The 12041-nt window shown below is 50.9% G+C and overlaps 1 protein-coding gene across 2 annotated transcripts in view; it reads right to left on the minus strand.

Annotated features, from left to right (window-relative positions):
* Positions 1–1130: 1130 nt before the first annotated feature.
* The window catches only part of ARPC1A (actin related protein 2/3 complex subunit 1A), a 28714-nt gene continuing 17803 nt past the window's right edge, over positions 1131–12041 (minus strand). For both annotated transcript variants that reach the window (XM_036824390.1, XM_036824391.1), the window contains exons 6-10: positions 9726–9938; positions 7328–7403; positions 6938–7131; positions 3957–4047; positions 1131–2423 (exon numbers count right to left, since the gene is read on the minus strand). In XM_036824390.1, coding sequence (XP_036680285.1) covers positions 2385–2423; positions 3957–4047; positions 6938–7131; positions 7328–7403; positions 9726–9938 — 613 coding nt within the window. In that variant the 3' untranslated portion in view covers positions 1131–2384. The remainder of the gene's footprint in view (positions 2424–3956; positions 4048–6937; positions 7132–7327; positions 7404–9725; positions 9939–12041) is intronic.

Raw genomic sequence — 12041 nt, forward strand, 5'->3', positions numbered from 1 at the left:
GCTCACCACAGAGCGGGTGGCTTGAGACAACACAAGTGTCTTCTCTTACAGCGCTGGAGCTCAGAGCTTCACAGCCCACGTCAGTGGCTGGAGGGTGCTGGCGGGGTGCTGTTTCTTCTGGAGGCTCCAGGGGAGAACCAGGTTCCTTCTTGCAGCTTTTAGAGGCCTTGGCCTTCTCCCACCGCAATCTGTGATTCTACCCCCTCATTTCCTCAGACTCTCCCCCGCCTGCCTCCCTCCTATAAGGATTCTTGTGATTACACTGGGCTCACCTGATAATCTAGGCTCAGCTTCCCCAGCTCAAGATCTTTAACTTAATCCTATCTGCAAAGCTCACAGGTTCTGGGGATCAGGACAGGGACATCTTTGGGGGGCCAGTAGTCTACCTACCACACCTAATATTTGAATTAGACACACACATAACTCACATTAACTTTATAATGTATAGATCATCTGTACTATTCCTCGTGGGGTAGCTTAATGGCCTCACCGACATCGCAGGCACCTGAGGGAACCCTAGGCCTTCGCATCACTGCCTCACTGGGCACACATGAGAACTAAACCACTCGCGTGATTGTTGGGTCAAACTTAAGGGGCCATGCCTAAGCAATTAATCTGGGTTCTGAGGCCAACCCCCGTTTTCTCATATTCTGGAAAAAACTTTTTTTTTTGGTTAGCAGGAAAACCATACACCACTTCCCACCCTACCCCACTCTGCTATTAAGGGTCTCCGGGGCGTAGTATGGGGCCAATGCCAAGCCTGAAGGCAAACCTCGGCTTTACTGAATAACAGCAACTGCTAACCCTTTACTACTCCCATTTTACAGGTGAAGACAGTGAGGCTCAGAGATGTTAACTATGTTGCTCAAGGCCACGCAGCTTGGCAGAACTATGACCTGACGCCAAAGCCTCCAATCAAAGGGCTTTGGCCACTGTCCCTCCAAATCGGTGGCGGCTGTGGACCGAGGCCTGGTCAGAGTCTCACAAGTAGGGCGAGATGAGAAGCGACCTTCCACCATCTCAGACCCCAGCACTGCGGGTTTCTGGCTGCCACGACAGGGATGGGCCTTCTTCCATGGATGTGAGATGGCCCAAGTTAAAAAAAGAAAAAAGATGACTCTAGGCTTAAGTTCTTGGAGGCCAAGTTAGTAAATTTATTGTTTCTTTCACAGAATACATTGTTTCTCTAAAAACCTCTCGAATTGCTCCCAAGCCACGTGATTTAATGAAACTAAAAAGAAATTGGTAGTTAATTACTGTTTCTTGGCCTGCTTTTGTCTATCCTCGTTCTGTCAGGACAGCCTTGCTGATGCACTGGTACAAACACGTGTACACAAAGGAGCTCCTGCCATTGGCGGGGGGCGGGGGGGGGTGTGGCGCAGGGAGGATGCCACAGCAAACGGGAAGAGGCAGGTGCCCAGGTGCTGGGATTCTCTCCTGGAGGGAAGTAATGCTTCCCATGGCTTAGCAAAAGGGCAAATTTACTCTTTTAAGAATATCACGATGTCCTTTGAGAAGCGCTATTACCAGCGTTGTCCTAACTACTAGAGTTGTGTTGGAATCACCGCTCCGCTTCTGGGCACACAGCCATGCTCTAGGCTACGCTGTATTCATTTATTTGCGCCTCTCAAGAGTCTCAGCCTTGAAATGTCAAACTTTGTGTCTAATTATGAAGATAACTTAGTTTGGGTACAATAATCTCTAAACCAAAATGACAACTTGTGCTTTTTCTCTCCCACTGCACACGCCCGCGCACACGCCTGCCACGGGCACTGGGCAGCGGCTCAGCGGAGGCGGGTTTCTCTGCTGCCCGTACGCGAGCAGGGAACAGAGCGCCTCCTCTGCCGAAGTCCTGCACGGCTAAAGCATAGCATTCGAGAACCGGTTCTTTTGGGTAAAGGCTGTACAAGATGGCTCAATATAAGAAACTAAGAATCTAAGGTTCTACCCTAAAAACTAACTAGTATAACAAAGAATTTACCCATCTTTTCCTACTAAAAATGCAAACGGTATAAGGAGACAAAACCAAAAACACATTCAGGATTTTTATTTAATTTTTTAGCGGACCATTTACATACCTCCCCCACCCCTTCCTTTAAGTTAGTGTGACAATTTTCCATAATAAACTACTTAAAGAGAAGCTTTGGTCAAGAATGGAATGAAACAGCAAAACAAAAAAACAAAAAACAAAACCCAAATCACTGCTGCTTTTAAAAAACCAACACTTTCACCAATTATCCTCAAACAAAACACACAACAAGGTTTGCGCCATATGTGTCTTCAGTGTTTCCTGGCGGCCGGCTCTCCTGCCCATCATGCGAATGGCGGAGCTGCCCAGCGCAGCCTGTCCGTCCTCATGCTGGATCTGGGAGGCTCGCTCAGCTTCACATTATCCGAAGGCCCTGGATAGAAGACTCTAAGGTCTGGAGAGCGGCAGGAAGAACACCGATGGTCAGTGGGGACCGGCCATCCTGGCGTTTTCCCCAAGGCACTACCCCACACCCCCTCCTTCCTGGCTGAAACCCGCTCCCTCTGAGACGGGCTCCCGGACTCTGGCCTGCAGAGACTCTCCCGGGCAGGGCTCCCCCTGCTGGCCCTTCCAGGCCCTGCGCCGCCTTGTCCCCACGGCCCCAGCCCACAGGCCCTGGGCACACACCTGCTCCCAGGGCACGTATCTGCTTATCATCTGTGTCACTGGCCCTCACTCCAGGTGCCCTGATGGCAGGCACTCCCGTGTTCCTGTGGCCCCCATGCAGCCAGCCTGGTGCACAACGCCTAGCGGTGCTCAAAGGCGGATGGATCAGCGAGGAAAATGCGCTGGAACTTCCCAGCTCACTCGCAGAGGAGAAAGGACTTGGCCGCAGAGATCAAAGGATGAAGGGCGCAGCTACCTGCTCAGGTGGAGCTAATTACACAGGTGCGCGATACCCCAAAGCAGGTGAAGGTAACAAGGGTGAGGAGACACTTGTAGAGGCAGCAACATCAATCACGGAACCGCACAGGCAGTGGCAGAATTCGGTAAACGTTTAACTTCTGGGGGTTAAGTCCGCAGAGCTGCACACCGGAGCTGCTCTCTTACCCCAGCCCCTCCTCCCCGCCTCCTTATCCCAACCCCGAAGCTGGAGGGTGCACAGGCCTCCGGGGTTTGTCCCTCATGGGACACAGCACCCCTCCACGCGGCCTCCTAAATCCCTCTAGTCCAGAACCTCCTGGCCACCCCCTGCCCCCCAGCACGGCTGGAGGCACATGCCCGCCCCCCGTTCACTCCGGCAGCCTCTGTCCAGAGTCCTGGCCACCCAGGCCACCTGCACGTCACAGCAGATGCCTTTCCACGTCGGTTCCGGAGCAGCCCCCAGCTGCCCGCAGGCAGGGCCCGCTCTGCTTCCGCAGTTCCCATGGCGGGGCCTGAGTGCAGCGCGCGCCCCTCAAGCCGCTCGGCTGCTCTGCACGTGCTGCCGAGGCAGCTCAGGCAGTCCATGCAGCCCCCCAGTTCCTCCAGGTGAAAACAGAGGCGCTGGCTCCTCTCCCGGAGCTCCACCCGACCCCCACCCTCCTCCCTCTCCCACGACGAGCTCCCCGAGGGCTCCTTCACGTCCACGTCCTCAGTGCCGGCACCCGGCAGGCAGGCAGGGAGTGCTGATCCGATTAGCTGGTGTCAATCATAAAAACATGTCTACAGAGTTCAGCTAGTCCGGGCCCAACCTGGGGCCCGCCACCAAAGCAGCCCCCAGCCCCCCTCAGTGACTCCGAGGACATCCAGAGTGTGGACCGCACCTCAGTGAGAAAGTGCGGCTCTCTCCTGCTAACAACTCCCAGGGTTTCAGGAGAACCCCAGCCGGTGCACTGCGCTCCTGACGTGCACTGCAGTTGACGGCTGGGTCCAAGAAATGAGGACCAGTCTTCTCATGGGAAGACTTCTAACACAAAGGAGATCTGTTCTGAAAGATAGACGATACCTTGAAATCCCAAATGGTCATGGCTCCATCGATGCCAGTTGTGCAAAATTTGCGACAATCTTGCTTGTCCACCTCGTAAATAGACACTTGACTGAAAAAAGGCAAAGACAAGAGAGAGACTGTAAGGCACGTGGTGGAAGTGAGCCCCAGCCTTCCTAGAAGGGTAACAGCGGTTTCAGGAAACAAACTGCCTGTCAATTCCTTTGAAGTGTCCATAGATATTAGTCTGTAGCGATCTGACTCAGAAAATATTAAAATGTATTTTATTACCAGATGTCCAGAAAAGAAAAAGACTGGAAAGAGAGAAAAGTTAAGAATGTGCACTAATTAGAGGGGCGTGGAGAAGCAGGACAATTCAGGCCACACAGCGTGCACCCTGCGGAGCCAGGAGAGGCCACGACCACAGCTGTGACTGAAATGGACACCCTGCTTAAAAAAAATACTAGAGGCATCATGAAGCATGACTGAAATCCAACTGGCTCCAAACCAAAACTCCCAAATTACCCTCTAGGACAATGAGGGCATATGAGTCAAAAGCTCTCCTTACATTTGAAATTAATCATTATTAATATTAGCAACATTCAGACACACCACAGAATTCCAACCAAGCTCAGCAGAGGAGATCGATGAAACAACTTGGCTTAGCCTGATTATCTGAAAAACTTTCAAGAAAACCAATTCCACAGCTCAGACAATATTTGTCTTTCTCCCTGAAATGCCTAGAACATTCCCTCTGGGGAAGGGGATGGCACACACCACCTGTTTCTGCACAGCCTATGGGCTACAGAATAGCCTTTACAATTTTAAGTGCTTAGAAAAAAATAAAAAGGCTATTATTTCATGACATGAAAATTATGCGAAATTCACATTTCAGTGTCTATTAAGTTTTATTTTTTTATTTTTAAATAAATTTTAAAATTAATTAATTAATTTATTTTTGGCTGCGTTGGGTCTTCGTTGCTGCCCGCGTGGGCTTTCTCTAGTTGTGGCGAGCGGGGGCTACTTCTTCGTTGCAGTGCGTGCGTTTCTCACTGCGGTGGCTTCCCTTGTTGCGGAGCACAGGCTCTAGGCACACAGGCTTCAGTAGTTGTGGCTGGCGAGCTCTAGAGCGCAGGCTCAGTAGTTGTGGCGCATGGGCTTAACTGCACTGCGGAATGTGGGATCTTCCTGGATCAGGGCTTGAACCCGTGTCCCTTGCATTGGCAGGCGGATTCTTAACCACTGTGCTACCAAGGAAGTCCCTATAAAGTTTTACTGAAATACATCCATGCATATTTATCTCTGTACTGTCCATGGCAGCCTGCAGGCCACATGGCAGAGCTGTAGTAGTTGTCTACTACAGTCTATGGAGACCGTGTAGTCCTCGGAGCCTAAAATTTACTCTCTGGTTCCTTATACAAGAAGTGTGCTGACCCTGCTCTAGGGTAAAGAGGCCTTAATATCTGCAAATAAAAGCAGTCACGCCAATCTGCAAGGGTCTTTTTATTTTTAACCTCAAAGTCTCAAAAAGGCAACGAGAGCTGTCTCTTTACAGATACACAGTCTGCAGAGAAGCTTAAGAGAACCTCACAGAAAATAATTTTGAAAATCATTTAAGACAGAGAAACTTGAAAAGTGTGGAGAAAAGTTCTGCTATGCCTTCAAATGACTACTTTTCAATAGAGCACAGATATTTCCAGCCTGTTTTAAGCCCAGTGGCCCTTTCCGCTGAACATGACAACCTGCAGTTAGAAATTCTCTTGAAGAGGGACTTCCCTGGTGGTCCAGTGGCTAAGACTCTGAGCTCCCAATGCAGGGGGCCCAGGTTTGACCCCTAGTCAGGGAACTAGATCCCACATACTGCAACTAAGAGTTTGCATGCCACAACTAAGACCCAGCGCAGCCAAGTAAATAATAAAAAAAAGAAAGTAATACGAATCTTATTAAAAAAAAAAAAAAAAAGAAATTCTCTCAAAGAGAAAGTCTAGAGGTTTCCATTATTCTTCCCATGTTCATCACCCACATTAAAGTCTCTCAACACAAAAGGTCTAGTCAAAGAATACAGTGCAGGGCTTCCCTGGTGGTGCAGTGGTTAAGAATCTGCCTGCCAACGCAGGGGACACGGGTTCGAGCCCTGGTCCGGGAAGATCCCACATGCCGCAGAGCAACTAAGCCCGTGTGCCACAACTACTGAGCCTGCGCTCTAGAGCCCATGCTCCACAAGAGAAGCCACCGCAATGAGAAGCCAGCACACTGCGATGAAGAGTAGCCCCTGCTCACCACATCTAGAGAGCGCCTGCACACAGCAATGAAGACCCAACACAGCCAAAAATAAAAAAAAAAAAAAAAAAAAAAAAAGAACATAGTGCATTTCTCCTCTAGATTAAAAAAAAAACAACCAAGCTTTCTGGACACGACACAATTCTACTGTCTTATTTAACCACAGACACCTGATGAAAAATAAGTCAAGGAGTTTTTTAGCTTTGTCATAATGATGCTGAAAAATCTGTCTCTCTAATTAAACGATCTTCTTACTTGTACACCTTACTTGAAATCCATGGTTGAAGTGACAGCTACCTTTCAAACAGGATATGACTGTCAGGTGCTCACTATTAGAGGAACACGACATTCAGGAAGGTCTCCTTTTGTCCTCAGTCAAGTTTCTGAGAAAGCAAGACCCAGAAGAGGCTGCCTGACAGGCCGCACCAGCTCACAGGACCGCAGCAGGGCCTGAGCTCCGCACGCGGGACACCCAGACCGTCTATGCCCTGAAGGACGTAATGACTACGTGGGGGTGGCTCGCTCTCTGTGACGAGTTGGAAGTAAGAGCCTGCAGCCGGGAAGTTACAGACCCCTCGCCGCCCCCGTTCCTGAACGGATGTCTGGGTCCGCAGGACACAGAACATCACAGGGACCCGTCAGGGAACGAAGAGGGGAGAAGGGCAGCCCGGTCACCTAACCCTTCTGCACGGCCGTCAGGCCGGGGGCCGGGCGGCACCTACGTGATGCTGTTCTGGTGCAGCGTCTCCAGGGCCGTGTTGCGGTCCTCGGTCGTGGCCCGCTTGTCCATGTTGCGGAAGCGCTCCATGGCCGACATGTTGCGCTGGATGCTCTGTTTCGGGATGTCTAGCTTGGAGACGAAGGTCAAGCAGCCGCGGTCGTCGCAGCTAAAGAGCATGGGGCAGCAGTCATGGCCCTGAAACGAGGGATCGGTCAGGCCCTGCGGGGTGTGCGCCCAGCGAGCGCCCCAGCAGAGCGGCCCCACCACGGGAGCCTCTCGAGCTGCTTCCCCTACAAGGCTGCTGCCCCGGGCTCGTGCGCACAGCCACAGGGCACGCCCTGCTCCCGTTCTGGAGAGTAAGCACAGGCCCCGGGGCAAGAGAGATGCTTACAGCGGCCACGACGCTGTTCTCCGAGACGAAGCGCACACTCAGGAGGGGCAGGAACTCTGTCTTCAGAGTTGAGACCCTGAACACAAGAACAGTGTTAACCCGAGACGGAGCGGACCACGCAGCCTCTTCAGACACAGACGACAACGGACCCGTTCTCATGGGGGCTTGGCAGGATGAACGAACACTCATGTTAAGAGGAGCCCCATGACCCAGGCCTCCAGGAATCTCCAGCATGAGCCAGCCCTGAGGTGACCCGCAGACGCGCAGGCCTCTGCCCCCTCTGGCTGTGCCCACCCCTCCTGCACCCCTGCTCACCACAAACTGCCCTACACTGCGGTCCCAGGAGCGCTGGTTCTCTGCCGCCTCGGCTCCCCCTGCCCCGTTACCCACATGCCCTTTCTGCTCCTCCTGCTTTTCCAAAGTCCACCCCGGTCTCTGAAACTCGGCTTGAGTTTCATCACCCCCATGAACAGCCTTCCTGGACCACTTCAGCCTGCAGTGGCTGCTCCTCTCTCTGGCCTCCTAGAGTTGACTGTCACCGTCACGCAGGACTGAAGGCCTTTCTCTGCTCCCCTCTCCTCGCCTGTGCTCACGTGGGCTCCTAGAGGGTTGGGACCACAGACATTTATGGGAGTCTATTCTGTGCCCCACCAGGCACCGGGGCAGGAGCTACGGCCACCGATGAACACGACACAGTGTTGGCCAGCCAGGAGCTCACATGCAAATGGGCCGTGTGTGTGTGTGTGTGTGGGTGTGTGTGTACACACATATGCTTCATGGTCATCTGGCCGAGAGATGACACAGATACGGCAGCAATCATGCTGGTTGATGAAGCAGGATCATATGGCTCCATGTAAAAGATGATGCATTTTGAAACTGTGTCTCAGGAGACGCCCCTGCCCTATCCCCTTCAGTACGAATGGTATTGGATTAAAGTCCTAACACCTCATCTTAGGCTCTCCTGTGGCATACCTGGCTCTTACTACATGAAATACTCTTAAGATGGAGAAGGGTAGCGGATGTAATCTGACTTGCAGGACCGGAGAAGCCAAATAATAAATCCATACGAAGGTAGACAAGAGCTTACAATATAAGCATATGCTAAGAGCTTATTATGCATTACAATAAACTGTACAGAAATCAGATAGCCATGACAAAACATTATTGACTGACAAAGAGCAAATTACTACACAAAATGTATACCATAATCCCATTGGAGTTAAAAATGAAAAGATAGGGCTTCCCTGGTGGCGCAGTGGTTGAGAATCTGCCTGCCAATGCAGGGGACGCGGGTTCGAGCCCTGGTCTGGGAAGATCCCACATGCCGCGGAGCAACTAGGCCCGTGAGCCACAATTACTGAGCCTGCGCGTCTGGAGCCTGTGCTCCGCAACAAGAGAGCCCGCGACAGTGAGAGGCCCGCGCACCGCGATGAAGAGTGGCCTCCACTTGCCACAACTAGAGAAAGCCCTCGCACAGAAACGAAGACCCAACACAGCCATAAATAAAAAAAAAAGAAAAAAAAGGAAAAGATATATGTGTCTATATACGTACAGAAATCTTCTGTAAGGCTTCATAATTTAGATTGGGGGGGGTGTTTAAAAAATTTAAAAAAAAAATTCACCCCCATCAGTAAAATACATATTCTTTCTGAAATGTCACTTTGTTGTCAGTGTGGGGCAGGGGGAGTCAGATGTGACTGCTTCCCTGCACGGGGGACAAGTCAGGAAACCCTTACAGGTGGGTTACCTTTAGCTGCCAGCGGAAAGGATTCACCGGGACAGAACCAAGATTCACAAGCGGAAAGGACTGCCGTCACACTCTCTGCCCCTCTAGACACGATAAGCAGACACAAACTGAAGTGTGATGAGACACACGCTGCTCTCCTCAGGGCCGAGCAGGCACCTCCCCACAGCGAGTCTCTGCGATTCGGGCTCCCCCAGCGCACACACCAGGGGGACTGGTTCCCAGGGTGTCAAGTGTCACTGCATGAAGGCCCACATGAATGGAGTACTGTCCACTGACTACACAGAGTAAGAACACATCTCCCATTTCACCTAAGGCTGCTGGATGCCATTTACATGTTGTGAGGAATTCACAGGAACAGACTAAACTGCCATCTGAAGGAACTCTTACCAGGAGCAAACCAGGAGACTCCTTTGGAGGAATCACAATCAGCACTTCCATTAAGAAGTGTTTCTGGAAGTGAGACCTAAGTCTTCAAAATTTCCCCAAATGGACAATCTAAATGTGTGAAGATAACTTTAAAGGCTGCCTTGCAGCCTGGTTTGGATTTTTATGCTAGTGCCCTGCACTTATACCCAGGGAAGGGCAGCCTCAGGCCAGCTGCTGAGATCCCACCCCACTCCTCTCTAAGTCCAGACGAAGGCAGATACTCACTGCACACTTTTTGAGGCATCGGCAACGGACACAGTGCTGTCGTGGCTGACCCAGGCCAGGCGGCTCCCGCTGGCGGAGAAGCTGACCCCGTGCACCCAGCCGCCAGTGCCACTGCCACCAAACTCTGACATCAGCTGACCAAAAGGCATCTTGCTGCCCCAGGGTGTACTGGCTGGCTTCTCATCCACTTCTTTAATGTAGGCAGAAAACACTCTGTGGTTTAAGGGCAGGAAGAGAAGGAAAGAGTAAATGAAAATATCTGTATATAGAAATAGGCCACAGGCAGCTGCTGTAAGGTGTCCCAAAATGAAAAGATACTGACTCATCAAAAGCAAAACCTGAAGACAGACAAGTTCAGATACACAAACCTCTTAAGACACAGAAGGGTTCTAAGGGCTGCCTACAGGTCAATTCAAGTTTGGCCTACGTCGCGTCAGGCACTACTCTCGGGGCGTAGCTCTAGAAGTGATGGACACAAAAGCCCTTCCCTCCTGGCGTGCATCCAGAGGAGGACCTTGCTGTCCTGCCCCTCCCCGCTCCCTGGCCCATGGCAGACTCTGCTAACGAGCACAGCATAACTTTCGTGTCTGCTTCACCATCATTCTTAACGCAGCAGTCCAGAGCCCACACAGTCAAATGGTAAGAGAGAGGAAACTATTTGCCACTCTGCAATAAACCACTGGCATTAACTCATTTAAAGAAAGAAAGGGAGGGACTTCCCTGGTGGTCCAGTGGCTAAGACTCCACGCTCCCAATGCAGGGGGCCCGGGTTTGATCCCTGGTCGGGGAACTAGATGCCACATGCATGCTGCAACTAAGGAGCCCGCCTGCTGCAACTAAGGAGCCCGCCTGCTGCAACTAAGACCTGGCAAAACGAAAGAAGAAAAGAAGGAAAGAAAGAAAGAAAGAAAGAAGGAAGGAAAGAAAGATAGGAAAGAAGGAAGGGAGGAAGGAAAGAAAAGAAAGGAAGGAAAGACAGGAGGAAAGAGACATCCACAGAGAAAGTCAAGGGAGGCCAGTGAGAGTGGGCAGCCTCTCCCTCGTGTCGCCTCAGGCCCACTGTCCAGCCTCTGTGGCAGGTCTAGTCTGGGATGAAGGCGGGTCCTTTACAGCCTGGGGTCATCAGTCTCTTTCTCTAATTCCATGAAGCTGTGTGTGAGGATGTTCTGACCCAGAGCTGGGAAGCAGAAGGGCTAGAGAACAGCTGGGGATCTGCCCTCCAATGCTATTTCTTTTTACTGCTTCTCTTCAAAAACTTCTGAAACTTAAAGACTCCCAAAGCGATCTGGGATATTTTCCCCCTAAAACAATAATGGCGGCAGCAGCAGCTCTGGAAGAGGCAGGACAGTGGAGAGGCGAAGGAAGCCTCGAATTATCTGTAAGTTAGATGATGTGACCTCAGAATCTCTGTGCTTTAAATCTGCATCACGACGGCTACTGCTTTAGTCATCAGAAGCCAGGAAAGAACTGTGCTGCCAACTTGAGAGCTGGGACAGAAAAGACCCTGACCCACAGGACCACAGGTCAAAGCCAAGTTTACTTCTGGAAATTAATATTAACAAAAGAATTGTAAGCTATTTGTACAAGCCGATTTTTAGACACAGCCTGACAATCCAGGTGGTATGGTTAAGTTCCATCTTCTAAGGGAGCTGGAATGACTCTGGGTAACACATCACAAACAACAAAATTCCTGAATATGAAAAAATCTTTACTGTTAACACTGGTTCTCAAGTAGAAGAGCCAATATTCTTCCAAAAAGTACCTTGACACTATTGTACTCCCATCCCATAGCCAAATTCCCACATATATCCTTTAAAAAAAACCCCAAACCAAAAACCCCGTGAGGACTCTTGGATATAAATCACTAGCCAGGTTTTCTGGAATTTCTCCACATAGCTTACCAAAGAATGCTGCACCCCACCTCCCAACCCACCACATGAAGCAACATTTGCTTTTCTTCTGGCTAAGGCCGGGGTGGGGAGGAGGGAGCCTTCTTGATAAAGAACAGCTTTAGAAAGCAATTACACTGTATGACCCTTAAAGCTCTCAGCAAAGTGGCTGTGTTTCTTCTAGTCTCACGCTAACGACAAATAAAGAGCTTTAGCTGAAAAGCAACCGCACAGTAACAGCTCAGCAGTGCCCTGTTCAGCTCCGTTTTGTTGATCTTGGTTTCACTCTGGAATTTGCCCAGTCTGCTGCCTGGGTTATGAAATGAGAAATAACACCGTGGGAGCGGGGGACCCTGTACCTGGATGTTCTGCCTGAGGAAACTTCCTGGCTCCACCCTTGCATCCCTCCGCCTGCCCCTCCTGGTCC

This window comes from Balaenoptera musculus, chromosome 15 (assembly GCF_009873245.2).
Source record: "Balaenoptera musculus isolate JJ_BM4_2016_0621 chromosome 15, mBalMus1.pri.v3, whole genome shotgun sequence".
NCBI classification, from domain to species: Eukaryota; Metazoa; Chordata; class Mammalia; order Artiodactyla; family Balaenopteridae; genus Balaenoptera; species Balaenoptera musculus.